Source organism: Pongo abelii, chromosome 8 (assembly GCF_028885655.2).
Source record: "Pongo abelii isolate AG06213 chromosome 8, NHGRI_mPonAbe1-v2.0_pri, whole genome shotgun sequence".
Lineage (NCBI taxonomy): Eukaryota > Metazoa > Chordata > Mammalia > Primates > Hominidae > Pongo > Pongo abelii.
This window is the reverse complement of record NC_071993.2, coordinates 55,688,468-55,713,082: the sequence shown is the minus strand read 5'-3', so window position 1 is coordinate 55,713,082 and position 24,615 is coordinate 55,688,468. Positions and strand designations below refer to the sequence as shown.

The 24,615-nt window shown below is 44.1% G+C and overlaps 2 protein-coding genes across 12 annotated transcripts in view; one reads left to right on the top strand and one right to left on the bottom strand.

Annotated features, from left to right (window-relative positions):
- TMEM273 (transmembrane protein 273) overlaps positions 1–6,253 on the top strand; it is a 33,694-nt gene extending 27,441 nt beyond the window's left edge. For 2 of the 3 annotated variants that reach the window (XM_024253811.3, XM_024253806.3), the window contains one exon: positions 5,074–6,253. In XM_024253811.3, the coding sequence (XP_024109579.1) occupies positions 5,074–5,098 (25 nt within the window). In that variant the 3' untranslated portion in view covers positions 5,099–6,253. Of the gene's footprint in view, positions 1–4,722; positions 4,792–5,073 lie in introns of those variants that run through there. The other variant, XM_024253805.3, reaches the window with a different exon arrangement.
- Positions 6,254–9,451: 3,198 nt separating this feature from the next.
- LOC100939185 (uncharacterized) lies at positions 9,452–23,463 on the bottom strand. 9 transcript variants are annotated; one of them, XR_008510413.2, is made up of 6 exons: positions 23,227–23,463; positions 19,579–19,693; positions 17,855–18,013; positions 12,278–12,334; positions 11,250–11,309; positions 9,452–10,195 (listed from the first exon to the last, which is right to left on the bottom strand). XR_008510413.2 is itself a non-coding variant. In XM_054522312.2 (5 exons), the coding sequence occupies exons 1-5, from the start codon at positions 23,333–23,335 to the stop codon at positions 10,154–10,156; spliced, it is 498 nt and encodes a 165-aa protein (XP_054378287.1). In that variant the 5' UTR covers positions 23,336–23,463; the 3' UTR covers positions 9,452–10,153. The 9 variants fall into 9 exon arrangements, 2 of the variants coding, with proteins under 2 accessions (XP_054378287.1, XP_054378289.2); XR_008510414.2 differs by lacking the exon at positions 17,855–18,013; XR_008510418.2 differs by lacking the exon at positions 19,579–19,693.
- Positions 23,464–24,615: the final 1,152 nt, after the last annotated feature.

Here is a 24,615-nt window from a genome sequence, read left to right as displayed (position 1 = left end):
CTTGGCTTTTCCTCACCTCATTCCCCGTGCATGTGCCAAACCCACTGAGAATTTGCTCCCTGTCTGACCAGCCCAGGATGGTCACACAAGCCTGGGGCAATCTCTTGACCTCACTCTCCTGCTTTATGAAAAATGTTCAAATCCAAAGAAAAGTTGAAAGAAAGGGACAATAAAAAAAATACACCCTTCACCTAGGGTCACTCACTGACACGGTGCCCCCTTTGCTTTATCTTTGTGTACGTAAGCCTTTTTTGACTGATCTACTTGCAAATTAGTGTAGATATCATGATATTTCACCCCTGAATACAGCACAATTGTATCTCCTATTGTATATAATCACAATACAATGACCACTCCTAAGAAAATTAATGCTAATTTAATATAATCTATTATACAGTCCATATTTAAATTTCTGTGGTTATTTCAGAAGTATCTTTTATTGCTCTATTTTTTATTGTGCTATTTTCCAATCCAGAAAAAATATTTGTATTTATTTTGTCTTTTTTTAAGTCTCTTTCAGTATTGAACAGCCCCTCTGCTTTTTATCCTTAAGGCATTGTTGATTGAGAAGTCCCTAAGCCTTGTTGTCTTATACAATGTCCCATTTTCTGGATTTGTCTGATTGTTTTCTCCAGAGTAGATTCAGATTGAAGTTTTTGGTCGGAAATAACATGAGGTGATGTTGTGTATCGTTCGTTGTATTGCATCACTGTTGGTGATGCTTCGTTTGCTTGGTTAAGGGAGTGACCACTAGATTTCTACATTTGTAGAAATTAGAATTTTGCCCTCTGAAATGAATGAATAATACGAGGGGTGGCACTTTGACACTATGTGAATATCCCGACCCCCAACAATTACTCAGCTAATGATTTTATATCTATTCATGATCCTGCTTGAAGCAGTTATTGCCATTGGTGATTACAAAATATTGACTTTCTAATTCCAGCATTTCTTCTATATTTAATAGCTGGCATTCATCTATAAGAAAGCCTTTTCATTCTATCTCCCCTTTCTTCTTCTTTTGTTGAGGATTATTACTGTGGACTTCAATGCATTTTAATCCATTGCCATCATGATTCTTTCTGATGCCCAAATTGTTGCAAATTTGGCTAGTGCAGGTCACTTCTTGGTGGCCCCTGTGCCCTTTAGACAGAACCCCATTAGACTTTGAGCACACGCTAGACTTCTGACAATACAATATCTCAGGCTCACCTTGTCCTGCTCCCAAGGGTAGCACAAGGGTCTAATTTTCCCAAGGGTCCCTGTTTCTCTCTCTCTCTCTTTTATTTTATTTTAATTTTTACTATGGAATGATTTTTAGAAACTAAGATCTGGGCACAATGTGTGCTCAGGGCTACTGAGGTGTTATTGCTTCTAGGCCCTTTCAATGGGCAGAGTCAGGAAATGTACATTTAAATTACAAACTCAATATCATAAGATTTTTCCTAAGCTTTCCCTAATCCATGTGTCTAGATTGCCTTCTCCAAAGTAAAAACCCTGCTTTTCAACCACATAATATTTTTACTCATTTTCTCTATTCTTAATACACACAAAATGCCTCCAGAAATTAGAGCACTATACAGCTATAGACCTGCTCAGTAAACTTGCACATTTCTTTGCAGTGGCTTTTGCCCTTAGAATTTAGCCCTCTAGGTGTGTATAGCCAGAGTATTGTGTTCAAATGAAATTAATTATATTCTCTGTGTGGTTATGCTATCAATTGGATAGAGAGTCAGAAACACTTGTTTTAGTGTGTATTCTATTTTACTATTTCCTGTTTTAATCTTTTAAAATTTTAATTTACATAGTTTTGTTTACACAGTTTATCTCTGAATTGTGTGTCATGTACATGATTCAGAGATAAACTATGTAAACAGATAAACTCAGAGAAGTGTTTCTCTTGTAACTGTCCACTCCACCATGATCCTACCTACCGCTTTGAAGTTGCTATTTTCAATAGTTCCTGGTTTATTCTTTCTATGATACTTTTACAAAAATATATTTAATTAAAAACACTTTTATATAGACACACTTTTTAAAATAAAATTAGAAAATGTTTACATATAGATGTATATATCTGTGCACATGTACTTTTTCCAGCACTTGGATGGTTTTATTGTTTACTTAGATGTCTGATCCATTTGGCATTTATTCTGGTGTGTGGTATGAGTTACAGATCCAGTTTTTTCTTTTTCCCAAATGGCAATTGAATTATTCCAATACTATTTTTTAAAACCACCCTATTTCCCCAGTGTTTCATTTGCCACTTTCATAATGTTCTAAATTTCTGTGCGTACTAGGGTATTTCTAGACTTTATTCTCCATTGATCTTTGTGGTTATTCATGTGCTGAGAGCTTCCTAGAGAGGCTGAGCCTACAGAGGCTTCCTGGTGTGCTCTACCTTCTGGTGGTGCTGGTTCCCTCCACCCACACACACGTTGTGCTTCCTTTGCAGGGGACAATCTTGCTATTTTATTCCAGCTATTCTTGCATATTTATTTTTCCATATGAACTTTAGAATCAACTTCAGAATCTTTCCACACAAACAAAAATATTTCATGGTGTGGGGGCTGGGGGAGGTCCCAGTGGAGAATTTTATGATGATTGCTTTGTGTTTTTGGTTATTGGGTTTTTGTATAGACCAAAGCAAAGAAAATAAAAATAGCACACAGAAAAAAAAAAAGAAGCAAACATCCTGGTATTTAAATTGGGGTTGCATTACATTTACATATTAAGTTAAAGATGATTAACTTCTTTACGATGTTAAGTGGCTCTCCATGGAAAAGAGATAATTTTTTCATAAAAAATTATCTGATTTTGTGTGTTTCTGTTTTTGTGTGTTTCAGGAGAGTTTTCAGATTTTACTCTTATAAGATTGTCGTATTTTTTGTGATATTTATTCCTAAGTATTTTGCCTTTGCTGCTTTCAAAATGGAGTTTTTGCCATTATGTCTCCTACCTGGTCATTGATTGTATTTTGATTTTGGGGGATTATGTTAGCATTATAGGGGTTGCCTTGTTGAATGCTTTTATTATTTGTCTCTGTTTTCTTCTCCGTTCCTTGAGTTTTTACGATATTATGTCATCTGCCAAAATATAGATCTTCTTTCCCAATTCATATGCCTTTGTTTTCTCCTCTCTGATTGCATTGGCTAAAAACATCAATGTTAAATAATAGTGGGAAAAGTGTGCATACAACATGCCTCTGCCAGACTTTGATGAGAAATCCACTAGTGGTGTCCATCAAGTAACATGCTGGCTCTAGGGCTGAAGCACACATATCTTATCATGTTAAGGAGTATTCATCAGTTCCTATTTTACTGAGTTTTAAAAACCAGAAATATGTGTTGGATTTTGCCAAAGATATTTTTTCAGTATTAGCAGGCATAAATGTATCCTAAACAGATGAACCCTGGGGCTAACCAGAATGTATAGGCATCCTCATTATTAGTTTTACTTTTGTTTCTTTTTGTTTCTTTCTCTCTTTGTTGGTCTATGTGATTCTTGGAGGATGTGGTCAAAGATTTGGGTTAAGTAGCCACTAAATCACATGGTATGCAACACTCTCTTGCTGTTTCTCATGATGCCAACCCGGAGTACCATGCAGCCTAATTCACCTACTAGTCCAGCCAGCAGATGCTACCCTAGACTCTGCCAGCCTTGTCTTGTTTTCTCCAGATCGTGCCTGGCTCTCTGGTGGCTGGTGACACACCCATCTGCAGAGGTATCACTACCTGTCAGAGAACAACTTCATACATGAGGTAGCTCAGCAGTGCCCCTTCTTCTGTTCAGGGCAGCCAGGGATGGGAGGAGGCTGCTCTCTTGGGCTGCGCATCTACTCTGGGCATTGATATCTCAAGTGCAAACCTGGCTAACTCCAACTTCTTTAGATCCCTTCCTTATCAACACCTGAAGGGACCTTTTAATGCAGGGCTTGTTAAAGACACTAGGAAGGATGAACCCTCTGCTCAGCTTCTGGGCCTCTAAACCCCATGTTCCTCTGGAACTTCCAGCTTTTGAAGGAGAAAAAAACCCGTGATGGCATTTGAGGCCCTTGCTTGGAATCCCTCCCTTTACTTTTCTCACCACTTCCTCTCACCATATCTTGCTGGTTTCCAATGTCTTTCTTATCTTTAACGTTGGTTCTACTGCCATCAAGCTCTATATCCCTGACCATTACCTGTGTCCTTGGTCCTCAAATATGGGGTAGTCAAGTATGTGCTGTCTGTTTTATGGCCTTTGACGTGGCTTGTCCCAAAGATGCTTCACTCTGTCCCGCCTTCCTGCTGTTGCTGCCCCATCTCTCATGAGGAGTTCTTAGCTGTCAGGAGATTGTGACTGAATATACACAATGGAAAGTCATACACAATTTTGCATCATTCACTGTAAGCCTATATACCATTCTATTATATTCTAGATGTCTGTGTGAAACTACAGTGAGGGTGTAAATTTGGTCTCAAGGCATGGAGGTATAAGTGAGGCCCTTCGCAGGGTCTGCATCCTACTTTCAGTCCACATTCTATTGTATCTGAGTTTGGTTTGTTGACTCATCTTCTCTTCCATGTTCCCCTTTTTTAGACACCTATGCTGCCCTTCCCTTTCATCAAAGCTGGTACACCAAGTACGGAGAAGTCTCACCCTCTGTAACAGCTTGTAGTTCAGATGTGAAGGCATTATTTTCCAGTTCCATTCTCATAGGTCTATCTACCTTGTTCCTTGTAGCATCTGGCCAGATCTGTGCAAATTCACCAACTACAGAAAGTGAGAAGTTTCCCAAAATATGCCTATTAACCTCGAGGAATGACTTCTCTTTTTGTCATCAAAGTGGATGAAGTTTTGTTTGCCTTGGGTTTGGCAGGCAGAAAACAACTTCCAGGTTGAGCTCTCCCCTTTACCCAGAAGCCACTGGCCTTCAGGTTCCTTTCTATGTTGCGCAAGGAAGTGTCCCACCTTGCAGGCTTTGCTGATGAGCTTTTATACCTCTTTAATTGTGTGAATTGCATAAACACATGCAATAATTAGAGCATAGTTGCTCTCTCAATAAGTCTTTCAGATGGTTCTCTTCCTTTCCAGAGATGCACAGGTGATTGAGCTGTAGGCAAGCAGTGACATGAAGAGGTGTTCTAGCCCCGTGGAAAATGGCCCATGGTTAACATCTCAGGATGTTCTGCATCCAACACCCAAGGCTGGTAATGAACTTTCACATGGACTGAATATTGGAGGCAAATAATAGAAGGAATAGAATATACAGTGCCTCTGTCCTGAAGGAAAATATCATGCCTCTTCTGGAAGAAGCAGACTGCACAGAGGAAGGATTGAGCAATTTAGCCTGAAGTAGAAGAAGGTGGACACCAAAAACTTCACCCTGTGTTGGAGCTGTTCACGCTTCCATGAGGGCATGGTGTCCATGTCCGTGGAACCTACCACAGAAAATGGCTCATGAAAAGGGGAATCCGACCCAACACACAGCTTCCTACGCACTGCCGTCTTATCAACAGTTAGCAGTAATTTGTAGAACGATTAGCTTCACCCTCTTAGCTGCCAGGAGATTCCTTCTTAAAGACAGACTATGTGAAGATTCGGGAGTCCTGAAACGTGGGGACTCCGGGATGGTCTCTAGCCCTATCGATGATGAATGCTGGCCTTCTGGAGGAGAAATGGCAGTCTGGGCTGGCGTGGTAGGAAGGGCTTTGGTGTTCATGGAATGGGCCTGCTGTTCTCAGACCTTCAAAGGATGGAACCAACGAAGGACCAAATGAGAAAGCAGATGCTGTGCCTTGCAGAGGGCCATGAATGTCAGTTATTATTTTTCTCCTTATACAATTATTTTGTGGTTATTATTACAATGTGCATGGCTGTTGCATAAAAGACATGACTGGTAGAGGCTGAGGAAAGCCACGCCATTCTACAATTGCCATCAGGCTAAGGCCCCATGAGCATTTCTCTCCCTTGTAATATTAACCCTGTATTTCTGGGATCACATCACGGAATATTCTTTGCCTTTCCACTTTCCAGGAAATCTCTCAGACTGGGTTTCCCTCCTTGTGTGTGATGAAAGATGAGCTATATTTCACAACAAAGTGCTGTGTTGTCATAATTTGTCTGGACTCCCAGGGCGTCTCTTACCCAACTTGATAACGATGCTGTTCATTAGCAGCCTTTGTTAACTGATAACCAAGAGCGGTAATGTGATACTCATAAGCAATTTTCTGTGTGTAGGATGAAATAAACCATCTTGTATGGGATCTGCTAATTGATTTGCTTCCTTTAGCAGCATTTTAATTAAGACATCTGGTTTGTGAATGGCAGAAACACTTGTGAACTGAAGGTGAATGCTCCTGGAATCTCAGCCATCGTTTTACCTTCTGTACACACAGCAAAACCTTGGTGTTCTCTCCCCGACCCCACCTCATGAAATATTTTCCCAACACCACCACTGGACTCTGGTTTTGTTTTAGCCCCACACAAGGTTTCCCAAGTGAAGAACAGAGAGAATTATGCTGAAGGCCAGTGTCCTCTCCTTGGGTCATAAAGGCTGACATCATCTGGGAGGCAGATGGGCAGGAGGCCCTGACATTGAGGTCTCCCTGGCTTACACTCCAAACCCAGCTTAATATCTTCCTTCTGGATGTCCTTCTAGTCCTATTGGAAGCTCTCTGAAGACCCCCGCGACAGCTCCTCTCCATAAGAGCAGCTCCTGGGGATGCAGGGTCCAATGGGCAGTAGCTCTTGGAAGTGACTGAAAGGAGTCCTAACAAGCCATTGGGTTTGCAGTGTAGCCTTGCGAGTCAGGGCCATTCCAGCATGGTTGCCTCACCCTGTGGTTTGACAGTATGCTAGCAGAGGCCAGAGTCTGGACTAAGCTCCATCCTCCCAGCCTTGTAAGTTCTGGGACCCTAGGACACATACAGCTTCCCCCATCACAGCCCACCATAGCATGGAGAACATCATGCCCTAAGGGAAGGGGACAAATGGTTCTCAAATGTCAGGAGGAAGAGTCAACCTGCACAGGGAAGCAGGTCGCAGATGGCTGCAGCCAGTCAGGATCTAATGAAGTGGATATGGTTTAGGGCCTCCAGGATTCAGTACGGGAAGGAGGGGAAGGTGAGACGGGAGAGGGTTATCTGGCAAGGTCAACAAATTAAAAATCATCTATATATGTATCAATCTATATAGTTAAAAGTGTGTTTAAATTGAATCTATACAAATTAATATACAAACAAATATGTGTATGTATGGGTGTCCTTCTCTGTGTGTTGAAAGTACACATATCATGCAATTTTAGGAAATAAATGTAGGTTTGGAGGAGTTAATAAAACTCCTTTCTAAGCAGGCAGGGTTGCTTAGACAGAGGGAGGCTGAGCTGAACAGAGCCTGAAGATGCAACCTTTCCATCGTCAAAGTTGGAAAACAGCTGAGAGGCAGACAAGCTAGGCAGTTGGAAATAAAAATATCAGTGCTATTGTGACTTTCAAATGAGTCACGGCATGCTAGCATCCCTCTGCAGCCTCTGGAGTCCCTGCAGCATCCATGCTGCAGTCCAAGCAGGAAGTGAGCGTGGCCCAGGTGGAGTGCTGGCAGCAAAGAGGCAGAGAATTGGGGGTGAGGGTGGGGTTGGGATGGACCTTAGGGGAAGAGATGCCAGGACTTGCTGGTGGATCAATCTGTCAGGGAGGCAGAGGGAGTTCAGCACAACCCCAGGTTCGGGAGTCATGGGCTAGGATGTGGAGTGCCTGAGGAGCAATGACCTTAGAGAGCTCTGCAACTGGGTCTTGGGTCTCCTAGGCTATTGGGGAGGCAAGGATGGGCTCCATTTGGAGAGAGTGAACCTCACCTTTCTACAGGTGTTCAAACCTGCAAATCAGGGTTAAAAGCACGTGTCAACGATTATTCTAGAACATGCTCTGGGATTTATGAGAGAAGATGGGGAGAGCCAGCTTGGAGGCTCCTTTCCCCTGAGATGGAGTGTGCAGGTTGGCTGCTTAGATAGAGAGAGGCTGAACTGGGCAGACCCGAAGATACAGGCAGAAGGGGTAGTGGCCTGCCACAGGAAGTCCATACTGGGCCAGGTGCAGGCTATGACTGATTCTTTCCCCTCTAAGTCATTTGTCTTAATCTCAGATTTGTCAAATTAATTAATCATCCTTCAAAGAATATGGTTTTTCGTGAGTAGATTATCATCAGATGACAAATGAGTGGCACATCTACCAGGCTCTGTATACAGATGCAGAGAAGTCACTCAGGCCTTGAATGTCCCAGCCCCCCTTAGCAGCATATCCTATGTCCCAGTGTTCACTGTCCTGGAATTTTAATGGACTCATGACTGTCTTTTCATTTGTGGCCCTGCTCTGTGCAGTATAGAGCAGTGGTAGAGTACATGAGCTCTATAACCAAATGCTGCTTTCTGAGCTGGACAAATTATTTAATGGTGCTATGCCTCAGTTTCTACATCTGTACAGTAGGCTAATGGTTGTACCTACCCCATAAGATCTTTGTGAGAATTAAACGAGTAACGTGTGTAAAGTTCTTAGCACACTGACATGTTGTCAGCACTTGGTAAACATGAGCTATTACTTATCATTGGTTTGAGGCAAATTTTACACAATTCCAAAATTCAGAGAAGGTGAGATTATGGAAGTTTTTGTTTCATTCTTAATTTACATATGTATATGTATAGTTTTTTTTTTTTTTTTTTTTTTTTTTTTGAGACAGGGTCTCACTCTGTCGCCTGGCTGGAGTTCATTTTCACAATAACGATTCACTGCAGCCTTGACCTTGCCAGGCTCAGGTGATCCTCCCACTTCATCCGCCTGACTAGCTGAGACTACAGGCATGTGCCACTATTTTTGTATGTGTTGTAGAAACAGGGTTTTATCATGTGGCCTAGGCTGGTCTCCAACTCCTGGGCTCAAGCGTCCTCTTGTCCCGACCTCCCAAAGTGCTGGGATTACAGGCATGAGCCACTGTGCCCAGCCTCTTTATATATTTTTAAATAAAGTTTTTATTTTAGAACAGTTTTAGACTCACCCAAAAGTTGAGAGCATAGTTGAGAGAGTACTCGAATGAATGCTCCACACCTAGCCTCCCCTGTTATTACCATCTTTCATTGGTATGGCACATTTGTCACAATTTAATGAGCCAATATTGATACATTATTATTGACTAAAATCTACATATTATTTGGACTTCCTGTTTTTATCTAGTATCCTTTTTCTGGTCCAAGACCCCATCCAGACCACCGCATGACATTTTGTCACAGCATTGCCTTAGGCTCCTCTTGGTTGTGACAATCTCTGAAACTTTCTTTGATTTTGATGACCTTGACAGTTTTGAAGAACTCTGGTCAGGCATTTTGCAGATTGGTCCTCACTAAAGTCTGTCTATTTTTCTCATGAAGATAAATTTCTTTTAAGCTAAGTTTAACATAAAATTGATTATAATTATACAAAAACCAAGTGTTCACCAATCTTTATTATTGTTCATAAAATTAGCCAGATAGCTGGCAAATCCCACTTAAGTTTGAACTGTGTAGGCTCAGTAAAAAGGAAAACTTTTCCTGTGTAAATAATGGAAAGCAGATGTTTCTAATGAGTGAGGGGGCTGCTCTGGTTAGCATCATGCAATTGCCATGTGCTTTAGGTAGCAACACAGTCCGGGAGAGCACCTGGGGCTCCGTGCAAGGCAGAGTAGATTGGACACTGCTGTCTTTCCTCATCAAGAGAACACCAGCCACCTGTGCTCACTCTGTGGCTAGGAGCTCCTGGTAGTGTGCTCTGAGCTCTCCAGAGAGGTGGATCAGAGCTGCTCATTATTTATCTTAGCAAAAAAGGAACCATAAGGAAGCTTTTACAATGTGGTTCTGATCTTTATCCTATTTCCTGAGTTTAATTCAAGAGATGGCAACAAATTGTGAGTCAAGCACAACTGCTGACTGGCAGAAAAGAAATTGAAACCAGGTCCAAGAATCACCCCAAACATGTTTTGATGGGGTATTTGCAGACAGCAGCAAGGGCTCTGCTACTGACTCACTCCAAGGGGTGGTATTTTGTGGACTTCTTCCCACAGCATTCAGAGGATGGGGCTGTGGATGGTGCTCCTCTCACCTCTGTTGGCTTCTGAGGTCTGCTCTCATTAATGGCTCCTGCTCCTCCCGTCAGCCTTGACCTGGATTCCTTCTGTCCAGATGGAAGTGGCACTGACGAACATAAGGAAATGGTCAGTCTCAAAAGGAAAAGAAGACACAATGGAACAGGAGAAAACTTTCTCAGAGGATGGTGGCAAGCACCTGTTATACCCTGTGGATACTTTACTCATGTAAATTATATCTGCACTCGTAGCCTAGCTTTTGTAGACACAGCTGCATGCACTCTAATAACCCACCATTATGATCAGCATGCCCCTTCGTGGATGGAATCGTTCCTTCTCACAGTTCAGAGTGTGGGCTCTAATCCAGCTGGCTAAGGTCTAATTCCTTCTGGCCTATTGCTTACTGTCTGTGCGCAACCCCTGACAAGTGACTCAACTTCATCTTAGTTTTCTCGTTTGTAATGACAATGATGGCCCTAGGGGGTTGCTATGACTTGCCAAAGAGTTATTGCATGTAAAACACTTGGAATAGTGTCCAAAATGTGTAGGTGCTCTATAAATGTTCCCTCTTCTAAAGTACGGTATGAGACACCATGGGAAAAAACAAAGAAGACATAGATGTGACCTTAACAGAGGAAACCACAGGCAAACAGGGTAAGTGAGTGCTGCTTTTGAGGTGTGAACAGGGTGCTGTTGGATCCCAGGAGAAAGAGAAAATCACAGTGGCCAGCAGAGCAACATCTCTGTCTGGACACAAAGGAGTTTGTTGGTCAGAAAAGCAGACAGGGCAACTGGCACCTGGCAGGGTGTCTGGCACCTGGCATGCCAGTGCCTGGAAGCATGAAATCATTCGGCAAGCTGGGATGGGTAAGTAAGGACATTGCTGTGCGCAGGGCTGGGGCTGAGTAGAAGGAGGGTCAGGAAGTCTATGGAGACAAACAAGGTGCTAACGTGTTTGGCCATTTGGTTGTCTGGATTTTGTGAAATCAGTTTTCTCTTTCACAAAGTGAGTTGCAGAAAGACAATAGGTGATTCTGTGAAATGGAAGTTGAGAGATGCAGAGGGAAGATCCAGGAGTTCTAGTGCTCATTTAATAGGTGTTCTAGGAGGAGGGAGCAGACAGATCAAAAAAAGGACAGATCAGATGAGAGAACACAATTTACCAGAGCTGCCAAAAGACACTAGATCTTGGCTTCAAAGGAGGATCCAGTGAGTAATTGGCCCTTAAAAGAAAAGAAGTAGGTGAGCTCCACATTTATTTAGATCGACTTCTGAGAACCCGTTCCCGTTTATACTGCATACAGGGCAAGAGAGTTTAAGCAGGATGTGACAATCTTACTGTGCTAGGAAGACAGAGGTTGGGGCTTGATGCTGTCATAGTGGCTAGAATTTAGGGGAACAATCCCAGAAAGGAAGCAACTTTCGATTTTGGAAGAGACCCCAACTCTGCTTCAAAATTCCCCTTAAACTGATGGCTGACTCCTAAACTTGGCATGCACAGAATGAAATGCCAAGGGGCTCAGTGGAAAACAACAGCTGGAAGGCTAAAAGGAGCTGAGCAGAGATTTCAGCAGCTGTCCTGCCATTGAGAGACAAAGTTTGAAGTTTAAATCCTGCCAAAGTATTAATAGAAGGACTTAGTGTGATGCTTAATTGTATGTATCAACTTGGCTGGGCCACAGTGCCCAGATAGTTGGTTGAACATTATTTTGGATGTGTCTGTGAGGATGTTTGTGAATGAGATTTACATTTAAGCTGGTGGACTTTGAGTCAAGCAGATTGCCCTCCGTAACTTGGGTGGGCCTCATCTAATTATTCGAAGGCACGGACAAAGCAAAGCCCGAGCAGGAGGGACTTCTGCAGCATGTGGCCTTCAGCCTGGAACTGCAACCTCAGCTCTTCCGGGGTCTCTAGCCTGCTGGCCCAAACTGCACATTGTACTTGCCAGCTTCATAATTGTGTGAGCAAGTTCCTTAAAATAAACCTCTTTATATATAATACACACACACACACACACACACACACCTCATTGGTTCTGTTTCTCTGGAGAACACTAATATACTTGGTAAGCACAGCTGGCTTCCCATGAAAACCAAGACTAGCGGTTGTGCTCTAGGACTAGAGACAGAACTGAAATAGACCCAGCCAACACAGCCTAAAACCAGGATTCTCTAGAATCAAGGTAACTTACCAGTGATGTAACTTGCCAGACTAATGATTTGTGCCCAGGCCTTAATTTTAAAGGTGACTGAAAGACAACACAGAGAGCTGATGTCATGGAAGGAATAATTTATTACAGTACTTACATTTCCTAAGAGAAGGGGACATACCATGTCCCAAGAGGCCACAGGGAGGAAGCACCAGATTTGGTCAAAAGGTAGAAAGAGCCAGAGAAAAGCATGGCCCAGAGCCTTTATTGAGCTTTCCATGGGAAAAGCAAGGCAGGAAAGGGGAAGCAACTTAGTACTGGCTAGTGTGGATAGGGTTGGTGGGCTCTGGTCTGCAGTTGTCTGAATGACTGGCCCTGGGTGATTTAGGGCAGGGGAAATACTGGCTTGGTGTGTGAGAGTTAGATAAAGAAGGTGGTTGAGGCACACACTCAAGATTGATGAGAAAGTTTGGGATACATTTTTTTTTTTTTGGAGATGGAGTCTCACTCTGTTACCCAGGCTGCTCCCAGGGTTCAAGCGATTCTCATGCAGGTGTGTGCCACCACTCCCAGCTACTTTTTGTATTTTTAGTAGAGATGGAGTTTTGCCATGTTGGCCAGGCAGGCCTAAAGTGATCCGCCTGCCTTGGCCTCCCAAAGTGCTGGGATTAGAGGTGTGAGCCACCGTGCCCAGCCAGGGATAAGATTTTTCAGGCACCTAGGGAAACTGGACTGCAGGGCAGATATATACAACAGTAGCTGTTAGTTTGGCCCTGTAATTAATGGATGCTTAGTAGACAAATACAGAATCTAAGAAAACATAGAACAACTAAGCATCAACACTCTTCAAAGGAAGATAACAGAATCCAGAACTTCTATAATGCATCAACCACAATGTTTAAAGGAACAATACCAGGCAATCAAAGAAGCAGGAAAACATGACTCTTAACAAGAGAAAACAGACAATAGAAGTAAACCCATGATAATCCAGATGTTGAAATTAGCATTCAAGGACTTAAACAATTATTGTAAATATATATATATTTTTTCAGGTGAAATGAACAGAAAGGCGAACAGAGGGGAATCCTTGGCAGGCGAATGGAAAGTATAAAAGAGTCACATGGAATTACTAGACTTTAAAAATGCCATATCTAGCCTAGGTCTTTGCACTTGCTGTTTCTGCTACCTGGAAAGCTTTTTCTCCAGATTCTCAAATGACAGATCACTCTCTCCACTCAATGTTCTTCCCCTACATTATTCTACAGGGAGGCCTTCCCTGAGAACACTCCTTTAGTTATATATTTACTTACCATGCTATATTTATCATGAGGGCACTTATGGCCACTGGCATTATGTTATGTATTTATGCTTGTATCCATCTATTTTTTTTTCATCCTCCACAGTAATGCCAGCTTCTTTAGGACAAGGATTTTGTCTTTTTCACTGCCAGGACAGTGCTGGGCAGAGAGTAGGTGCTTAGTAAACATTTGTTGCTGTTCCTTTAAAAATATCCAAATAGTATAAGCAACTATAAAGAATATTTTTATAGAAATAATTTGAACATCCAGATAAAATGGGTTATTTTCTTCCCAAATTTAAATGACTACGTTTGCTCAAAAAGAAGTTGGGCCTGGGTGTAATGGCTCACGCCTATAATCCCAGCACTTTGGGAGGCCGAAGAGGGCAGATGACCTGAGGTCAGGAGTTTGAGACCAGCCTGGTCAACATGGTGAAACCCTGCCTCTACTAAAAAGACAAAATTAGCTAGGCATGGTGGTGTGCACCTGTAATCCCAGCTACTTGGGAGGCTGAGGCAGGAGAATCACTTGAACCCTGGAGGCAGAGGTTGCAGAGAGCTGAGATTGTACCACTGCACTCCAGTCTGGGCAACAAGAGCAAAACTCCGTCTCAAAAAAACAAAAAAAGAAAAAGAAAAAGAAAAAAAGAGGTTGGGAAACTAGCTAGGATAATTACCATACGGAGAAATGGAAAATAAAAGTTGTAGTAGTTACTGCCTAAATCTTCATCACTGAATCCCTATCAATTCACTGTCCCACTAACAGTCTAAAGCAATATCTTTTCCCACATGCTCACCAATGCTTTTTGCCTTTTAAACATTTTGCTATTTTTTTCCTAATTGAAATCATTTCCAACGGTTTACTCAGTCTTTTATTGCATGCCATTTCTAGTTTTTTGTTACTGTAAAACACATGTAACAAAAATTCTTGTGTATATTCTTTTGGCACAGACACAAGAATTTTTCTAGGGGCAGATAGAATTTTTACTCCTAAAACTGCAGTTTGCATGTGGCATGCCCAGTGTGGAAGAAGTCTGAGCATTAGTGTTACTGGGGAGCCTGGTCTCCAGGGTTTCTGGAGCACTGACATTGGAACAGAAGCACGTTCCTCTCTGGCCTCTTTGAGTTTACACCTCAGGTTTGGCTCTTATTATGCCAGGCTGCTCTTGGAGACAGAGAGGTCAGAGCTGCTTCTGCTGCTTCTGTGGGTGAACTTGGTTGAGAGAGCCCCCAGATAGGAGAGAAACATGGACAGAATGAACTGTGAGACCAGAAAGGCAAACAGGGTAGCAAGGTGATGAAAACAAGCTAAGATTAGAGATCAAGGTCAGCCCAATGTCTGAGTGAGGTGAAGGTGGGGACACTGTGACCACAGCAGTAGGCACAGGCATATGTTAGGCTCAGGGGTCCATGGGTGTTGAGAGAGACAGTGGGGGAGGGCCAGGGTGCATTAATTGCTCTTCTCTTTCTTGGGAGTAGCTCACTTAGAGATGAATTTTATCCCCACTACCTGGATAAACAGATATGGAACCAGCCTTCAATCAGGATACGAATCTCCAGGAGCAACATCAGGCACTGAATCCAGAAACTCTTAGCTCACTATGGTGGCTGTGGATCTACTACACAGCTCAGCTCTGAGGAGTGAGCAAAGCTGTAGACAAACACATGCAGGGTTTTATGCCCCTGAACCCTAGGGCGCTCCTCCTAAGGAAAAGCCCAAGGCCACTGACACCACTTCCTAGAGAAGGTGTTGGGCAGAAGACCTGGTTGGCAGGAAGGGGATCTGCCTTCAAAAAGAGTTTCCACAAATTTCAAGGGAGTGAAGCTTTGTAGAAAGAAAATAATGTCCAAAGAGGGATTGTTTGGGGAAGTTTTGCCACTTAAAACCCTCAATGTCCCTTCAAGGAAAGATGGATTCCAGCCAGGAAGGGCATGAGATGGTCTTAGGCAAGCTAAATGCATCTTCGTTCAGTGACTTTCTAAATGGGCATGGTAATGACTCACCCAACATTAGGGAAGAGGTGGTAAAAAGGGGAGGAAGAAAAGAACAAAATCAGAGCACGGTGACAGGAGGTGACTTTGACACCTGGAACCCACAGGTGGGGGCATGTCACATTCTCAGAAATCACGTGGGGGCTGAAAGGGAGCCCCTCTTCCACTGCCCCATTCTGAGTGGGGAGCCGGTGCTGTCATCTGAAAGCCGTGAGGGAGAACAGTGCAAGGTCGTATTTGGGCCCAGGCCAGTTGAGAAAACTTGTAGGTGTACTGCAACTTCTAAGCTTCAGCGATTGTCCACAGAACCAGTGAGGTATTCTGCTGCCCAAAAGGAAACATCTCCTCAATTAATGATAATTTACAATATGTGCTTAGCATTTGCCTGGCACAGTTTGAAAGAACCACTGTAGAGCTGTGTTCACCTTTGCAGGATGGAGACATGGTAATACCAAGTCTGGGCTCACACTGGTTCTTTACGGGGCTCTGCCGCTTAGAGGAATTGATGGATGGTGGTGGCTGGAAGAGCTGTGGGCTGGGGCAGGTGTCCTGAGCTGGGGAGGGCAGAGGGAGGCACTGGGAGGGCTCAGGTGGGAATGGATGAGGATCCGGCTTGCTGGGATGGAAAAAGCCTGCACTCTGTAGATAGACATGGGCCTTTGGCTCCGACGCCTGCTACACAACTCAGCAGCTCTGTGACCTTTAAGCAAATTCACCTGGAAAATGGGGAAGAGGGGCTCAAAGATCATCTGCTCCAGGACTACCATACTTGATGATGTAATGAAATTACCACCCCATTTAGAAAGTCACTGAAAGGGAACAGTTTAGCCTGCCTGTGGCAAGTCATGTCCATCCTGGCTGGAATCCATGTATTCTTGAAGGCAAATGTGCTCTGCACCTGGTTGGTGGTAGGTAAAGGCTGACTGTTTTCTGTTCTACAACCATGCGGCTAAGAAGACAGTTCTGGGTGGGCCATCCCTCCCAGCAGCTGGAACAGCTAATTCAGGTCTCAAGTGTCTGAAGCCTCAGTCCTACCCAACTTCCCCCAAAAGGGTTGGAATTCTTGGCCACACTCCCTGGGGCAGTCCCCACAGCTGGAGAGGCTGCCCTGGCCTCCCTCTCAGACCCTCTCCAGCCAAGCCTGCCCCTAGGGTATCTCTTCCTGCAGCCAGGCCTGGCGCTTGCTTGCCCAGCTGGCTTTGATCAGGCTCACTCTGAGCCACATGTCACTGTCTTCATCTGTTATTGTTTATGTTTCCTTGCAAACAAATGTCACATCTTTCCCAGGAGCCTCTTCCCAGCCAGTTAGGTTTTAACCCCTTGTGGTCAGAGGCAGGTTTCCACTCCTCAACCTAGCCCCTTTTCTGCACCCAGTGAACCGAATGCTCTGGGACCCAAAGGCTGATGTCCATTCAAGGGATCCAGGCTGAGAGACCTGTCCAGGGGACTGGCGTGGAGCATCTTAGGACAGAGTGGCCAGGAGTCATGGGGCTTTGTAAAATCTTGCTTGTGGGCCTATATGTTTTTTCCAGCCTCATTAGCCTTTAAATAAAGCTGGAAGTAATTTATTGCTTATTTTCTTACACAATTATCATAGAAAAAGATTAACAAAAGGATGGGAATCTCTTTTTCGTACAAAGAAATGTTGCTAATGCTTGCCATGTAAAATTTCAGACTTTACGTGTGTATATATGCATGCATGTTCTAGGTTTTATGTAACTGGGATTATTTGGTATATGCTTGTAATCATAATGTTGTGAACAGATTTTCCCATGTGCTTTATTCACTACATTGCATTCCATTGTTTAGTTGTTCCATAATTTACTTAACCTAGGAGTTCTTAAACTCTAGCAGGCACCAGAATCAATCCAGGGAAGGCTGACTGAAACACAGATTGCCAGGCCTCACTGCAGAGTTTCCCAACCAGCAGGTCTGCCTGGTGTGGGGCCTGGGAATTTGCATCTCTAACAAGTTTCCAGGTGAGGATGATGCAACCAAACCAACTTAGCCCAACCTCCACCTCAGGCACTTAGGTTGCCTCTGAGTTCACTCCCATAAACAATGCTGTGTTGAACATGGGCTGATGAAAATGGGCTAATAAAGGCACAGTTTTAATTGATTCCAGGGGTCAATTTCTAGAGGTAAGATTGTCGAGACAGATGGTACCATAGGTTTAAAGTTTTTGCTACCTATTGCCAGAACATTAGTTTCAATTTATTTTTCCAACAGGGGACACCAGTTCTGGACCTCACGTTGATTTAATTCTTGTTTTTCTAATGAGAAGTGCCCACCACATCTAGCTAATGTCACTGAAAAAGCTAGGTTCCCACCTTTAGAGCTGTGTGAACCCAGGAAGCCCCCTCATCTGTTTGAGGCTCAGCTTCTTCATTTATTAACGGGGAAAGAACACTGCTCTGCCCGCCTGTCTGGGCTGTAGTGAGAATCATGAAATGATGATGGAGCACCCTTCCTAAATTGCGACTTGTAATCTGAAAGATCAAAATAAACACTGCTGTATCAACTAAGACAGACACCAAGGTTAAGGAAACAAAGTTACCTACAGGTTGGTTCAGGGCCTGGCTGGCATGAGTAATCTCTATATTCCTATGGCTCCAAACTCCCTAACAGTGGTGCTATCAGACCCCTCCCAAGTCTGATTTACAACCCAGTCACTACAACTCTGATTGGACAGAGGATGCCCTTACCAACATTCTTTCTTGATAAGCAATTGCAGACCTTAAGCCATTTTCAGCAGCTTACAGAGGCTGTGCACAAACTGTCTTTGTGTCATATGGTTCACCTTTTGTCATAAAAAGCCAAATTCTACTTCTTTTAATGCTATAACCCTGCCCCAAAGTGAACATGGGATGTATGTGACATACATGTTTACCCAGTGTGCATGCACTTGACTTTCCTCATAAATATGTACAGCTTTCTCCCCAAACCTGCTGCATACATAGGATACCAGCCTTGTGAGCCGTAAAACCCAAATTGCCCTTCCCCTGTTCGAAGAGAGAGCATCTTGGTACTTGCCAGATACTGCCTCTTTACAGTTCACCAACTGCTATCACCAATAAGGATCTCCTTTTCACTATTTAGTGATCCTGGTGGTCTTTTGGATGACAGACTCATGTGCAGGTGGAAGGGTTCTGAGCATTTCCCTGACTAATTAATATGCAGCCCATATAATGGGAACTGTTCTAGAAAGTTAGCATTATTGGGGAACAGGTTGCTTGAGGGTTTATATTCACAGCCACAACTGTTAGCTCAGGTCATCTCTCCTATGGGAACCCCCAGTAGTGTGATGGTAAATATTCAACCACTTGCTCCTGGCAGGGGAGGGGGAAGCCCCTGGTTTTAGCCTTTGCTTATTACCATGGTGTAAATACTCCCACCAAGCCCTCTAACAAGCTGCCACTGTGTCTTAAAATGTAGTAAAATAATTAGGATGTGGAGCGTTTGAGTATTTATTACTTTCATGTTTAATATAATTTATTTAATTATAAGTTTATACTATTTTTAATGTTGATAATGGCTGTGTTTAACAACTGGCTTGCAAAGTTCTTAAAGATTTAACAACTGGTTCTCATTAGCCAGTACCAGCTGGCCCCAGCACACTAGTAGATGCCCCTCTTGGCCATAAACTCATTAAAAATGCAAGTCACTATGCCATTCTTGTGGAGGAAAGGTTACACTGGTTATATTGACTTCCATTTTTTACATGTGACTGAGGGCTACACATTGGTAATCTGAGTTAGTTTGATTCCAAATGTTTGGCACTTATATTTTAAAATAGTCCCAGGCTTCCCGAGGATTGAACTTTAGGGTCCTGCTAAGACATTTGGTGCTCACACCACGCAGCCAAGCTCTCCAACACACATCTCCTGTGGAGACAGGCCTTGCAACGTGGGGGAAGCAGGCTTTGTTTCCAGAAGCTCATCAATGAGGTCTTGAGAGATCAGTTTCCAGTTGCTGCTATTCTGCCTTTTAATTTTCTTAGTTTGGCTTTATTGTGATAGATTTAATTTGCTGTGGGTTGGGTGGTGGAACCTACCGTGTTACTGCTCCTGGTTGCATCACTGCCATTTGTGGCCTGAAATTTCCGAAGAAGCCAACTTGAATATGTGAATTCATTGTGGTTCAGATAAGAGCCATTTACACTGCTTTCACTAAGGCAGGAAAATAATAGAAAAAAATAACCTTTTGGCTTGTTTGGTGATATTTTACTGCAATGTATCATGACCTGTGAATTTGTGCTACACAAATAGCTTAATAAATGCTGTTTCCAATAAAGTAAGAATGCATTTGCTGAGTTACCGTCAAAACAGGAAATTGTTTCAAAAACATGAATCAAAATTTAAATATGCAGATGCTTATAGTCTTGTCTTGCAAAAAATAATTCATATTTTCTCCCTTCTCATCTTTGTCATATTTGTTGAATTCCTTGAGAGCCAGGGTAGATTTGGGATGGCTTCTGAGGAGAGCTGCCTTTCCCTTAGAAGGGAGCCCCAGCTGACTGCCTGTTTCACACCATGGCTGGCAGGTCCCTTTCCTCCCTGGACATGGATGACCATGGTGCTTGCTGGTCAGGTGGGAGCCACACTGCTCGGCCATCTCTAGCCACTCCCTGTTGTGCTGTGGATGTGCCAGATCTCAGTTCTGCTCCACTAAAGTTATTACCTCTGTGAGATAGTCACATGAACATGCTGGCACTTGGAGCAGTGGAGGATTGTTTGAACCAGTCCTCCATGTTAGAGCAAAGCTCACAGGCCTAGAGCAAATCTCACAGGCCTAGGGCATGGTGTGTGTGTGTGTTTGTGTGTGTTGGGGGTGGGGAGGTGTGGTGGGGATGGCAGATGGGGTGTTGGAAACCAATGCCCCAGCCAATGTCCAGCCAGTCTCACTGCACTGCAGGGGGCATGACTGAATGGACTGCTTCCCCTGTGGCTGCTAAGCCTTGGCCTGGGGCCTTTCTTGGGAAGTTTCCTGTGGGAATTTGATGTGGCCTGATCCAATCTTCCCAGAAGTTCTCCACCCTATGAATACTTTATTCCAGGAGGGCCAGGGATCCATTCAAGACTTTGGGTGCTGTGCGGGAGAAGGGACAGTTGCTGGCCTCCTCGGGACACTGGGATCATCCATTAAACAACTGCATCATCTCTCTGCAGGACAGGCTGGGAAGAAGCATCTTCAGCCATGCCTTTGAAATAGCTATTCCAATTGTGGGGATTAAAATAAATCATCCCAGCTCTGCTCAGGAGTTATCTGTGAACATATTTGCTGCTTTCCAGCCACAGACATCCATTAGTCTTGGATGTGGGTTAAAAGGAACATGGAATCAAGTACAGCACACTTTGACGTCAAGGTGACTCACTGTCAGCCTCTGGGTCCTGGGGTCTCACCCTCACACACTTAGACATCAAGGTGACTCACTGTCGGCCTCTGAGTCCGCGAGTCTCACCCTCCAAGTCAGAGCTGTGCCACGCTGCAGGAAAGTTGGCTCAGTAGAAGACAGGAATGGCTCCTGAGGGCTGTGTCCAGCGTGGCCCGTGGCCAGCCCATTTTGGACATAGAGAGAGAGAAGGCACCTTTCCCTAGAGCTCCCACCGTGGCTCTCCAAGAGCATACACAGGACGTGGCCAGTGCTGGGATCCTGTGGGATCCTGGGCTGCTGGGTCACGTGCATGGCATCCAAAAAGGAGTCTTTCCTCTCAGCTTAAGCTGCCCTTCCAAGGAAGTGTGTGTTGGAAGAAGACGCTTCTGCATCCCACAACCTTGTTGAACATTCACAGCCCTGCTGGGCCAGAGCTGAGCAAAATGTGGCAGGCTCCGGGCCAGGTGGGGCTCTGGGGCCTGGAGCACAGCCATGCCACGACTGAGGACCCAGCCCCAGGGACCGGCCCCCTCCTGGTTCCCTGATGAAAGGGAAGGCCTTGGCTATTTGTGTGGGCACCCTGAGGTGAAGGCCAAAACCCGAGACAGCGCCAAACAAACCCGCCAAAGGAGCAGCCTGTTATTATATCTAAAGAAAAACAAAAGCAAAACTCCCTTTCCTATTTGCTTGGGAGAGCTGAAGAAGAGTCCTCCGGATTACATTTCGCTGTGGCTGAGCCGAGCCTTCTGTGGTCCACTGACTCACTTCTTTTAAAATAGTTACAAGAAGCAACAGAAAATGAACCCAAAAGATAGTACTTCCCTACTCCGCTTCTCAGTTTGTCTGATAGCTTTTGGCACTTTCTCTGCAGCCCAAGCACACGATGAGGTCATCCCTAAGCCCTGAGGACTGACCTTCACTGGGAAAAATTCCCACTCTGAACACCACCAACCCCACTCCATGCAAACCTGCTGCACAGTGTCTGGGCAGCTTCCGACTTCTCCCCTGCCCTAGGGTGTTAAATCTGATAATAGGAGAACTTTGGGAGGGTGGCAAGGCACCTGCCCCCTTAGAGGGGCCTCACTTTCGGTGTGGAGAGAAGAGCAGGATCATTGCCCGTTTGCAACACCTTTACACAGTGGCTCTGGCCACAGAAATGCCACGATTAAGACCGAAGCACCACCCCTTGGCCAAATGGACAGACTATTTCTGGACTCCCATGGACCCCAGAATGAATGATTCTCCCCACTGCCCAGATCGGGGCGCAAGCCAAACTCTGGAATTAGAAGTGAAGAGAGACACGGCCTCTCCACTTCCTGCTGTGGCTGTGGCCGCTTTGTTTCCTGTTAGCCTCCTCAGCTGGGAAAAACAGAGGCTGGGAAGAGTAGGTTTTGGAAGAAAAGTTAAGACTAGAAAATATTCCAGGCCTCTTGGATGAGGTTTAGGGCTCACATGCAATGTGTGCAATGAGCTGGCCAGGCGTCAGAGCTCCAAGAAAGTGCTGCATTGGTCCTTTTGGGGGTTTGCACACCAGCCCTGCTGGCTGCAGCAGTGAGGCGCAGAGGTTCCTGGCAGGGCTGGAAAACCCACTGGAGAGTGGCAGGGGGATGGGTGGGAGCCCTGTGTGGGTGGTCTCAGCTGAGCATCTGCATGGAGCAAGCAGAGCGGCTGGGGCAGAGGCTCTTCCCATAGACGGAAGCAGCCAGAGGCCATGTGAATGAGGAGGACAATCGCTCACCATCGGAGGGGCTTCACTCCAAACTAGCCCCAGAGAAGTAGCCCATAGGAAACATCAGAGCAACCTGGCCATGCAGCCCTGCCCCCAGGCCTGAGATGGAAGCCACTTCTCTCCCAGCTCTCCCACCCAAGGCTCATCAAACCCCTCTGAAGTGCCAAGCTCCCTATCTCTAAGGAGGGTTCACAGTGTATAATTTTTGAGAGGATTGGGAAGAACGTATATAGATTCTGGGGAAAGAAAGACCCGACTCAAGGGACTTTGGAAAACATTGTTTGGGCCCCAAATTGTAAAGCTTTTGTCTTTACAAAAGCAACCGTATATAAACATTGCAATCTAGTAAGTTGTTTCCTATGGGGTAAGAATGGGAACCATCCTCCCAAGTTGTCCTGGGAAAACCACAGGGCTCACCTCGCCCCCAGGTTTCCCTGACTGGGCCAGGAAGATGCACAGAGCTCAGATGCTGGTTAACGAACTAGCTCACTAGAACATATTTCAATATTACAAGGGAAAATCAAAGTCCATTGAAATACCATGCCCTGTAACAAATTGCCCCAGAAACTAGTGTGTAAAACACCTTTTCTTATGCTCACAGTTTCTGTGGGTAGGGAATTCCAGGAGGGCTTGTCTCTGCCTTGTTATGTCTTGGACCCCAGCTGGAAGACTTGAAGTCTGGGAAGCAAAATTATCTGAAGGTTCCATCACTCACACATATGGTGGTTGATTGAGACCTTTGCTGGGGCTGCTGCCTGGAACACATCTATGTGGCCTCTCCATGTGGCCTAGGCTTCCTCACAACACAGTGGCTGAGTCCAAAGGAGAAGGGAGACAGAACCAGGAGGAAGTCACATCTTTTATGACCTGGCACTGACAGTCACAAAACATCACTCCTGTGCATTCTGTTGATTGAGGCAGTTACAAAATCCACCCCAGTTCAGGAAGAGGGACCCTGTCATGCTATCAGAAGGGCATGTGGGTTGTGATATAGATTTGTTTGGCCATCTTTGGAAAATTTGGTCTCACACAGCCCCACCTAATCTTTCTCCTCTTTCTTGAGGTCAACATTGTTTTCTCTTGAGTGTGATTATTTTCAGATCTCCTCTGTGCCGTTTGATACATAGACAATATAGAATTTGGTCAGTGCTTTTGAAGGAGTGTGTTTAATTTTTACATAGGTGGAGTCATCTATCTATTCCTTGTATCTTGTGTTTTCATTTAACATGAATTCACTTATCAGTATGTACAGATCTCTTTCTTTTTATCATGGTGTAGTATTCCACAGTTTGATTATGTTGTAGATTCTTTATTTTGATGGGTCTTAGGAAAGTCTCCTGTCTTTATTTCTATTATACACAATGCTGCAATAAATATTTCTCTAGGTGCTATTTTATGCACATAGCACATAATGTGGCTGTTCCCTAGGAAAGAGATGAGAGTAAACTGCTTAGGAAGTGCCTGCCCACTTTTAATTTTAATGGGTACCACCAAACTTTTTGAGAAAGGTAAGGTACACTGTTCCAACAGAGAATAAAAGTGTTCATTTCGTTATGTCCTCACCAGCACTGGGTATGGTCCATCTTTTTAACTCTTACCTAGCTCATGAGTGAAAAATGCCATACTGTATACTACACATTTTTAAGTTGTAGCTCCCTTATTACAGTAGGACTCAACATCTTCTCATATGTTTATCATCCCTCTGCATTTCTTCCCCTGGAAACTTCTTGCTCATTTGCTTTTTTTTCCAGTTCCACTGAAAAGCAGAGGAATGCAAATTGAAACAGTGAGTTTTTTAAAGCATTGAAATTAGAAAAGATGACAAAGTTTCTCAATGCTTGTGAAGATTAATATTGTTTAAGTTGAGAAAAAACACCTTATAATTACAAATGTTAACATATTTTCTTTCTACACATTTTTCATTAAAGCATAAGCTCTGAACCATTACGAAAATATTCTTAATTGTTTTACATGAAGTGAGACCAAAG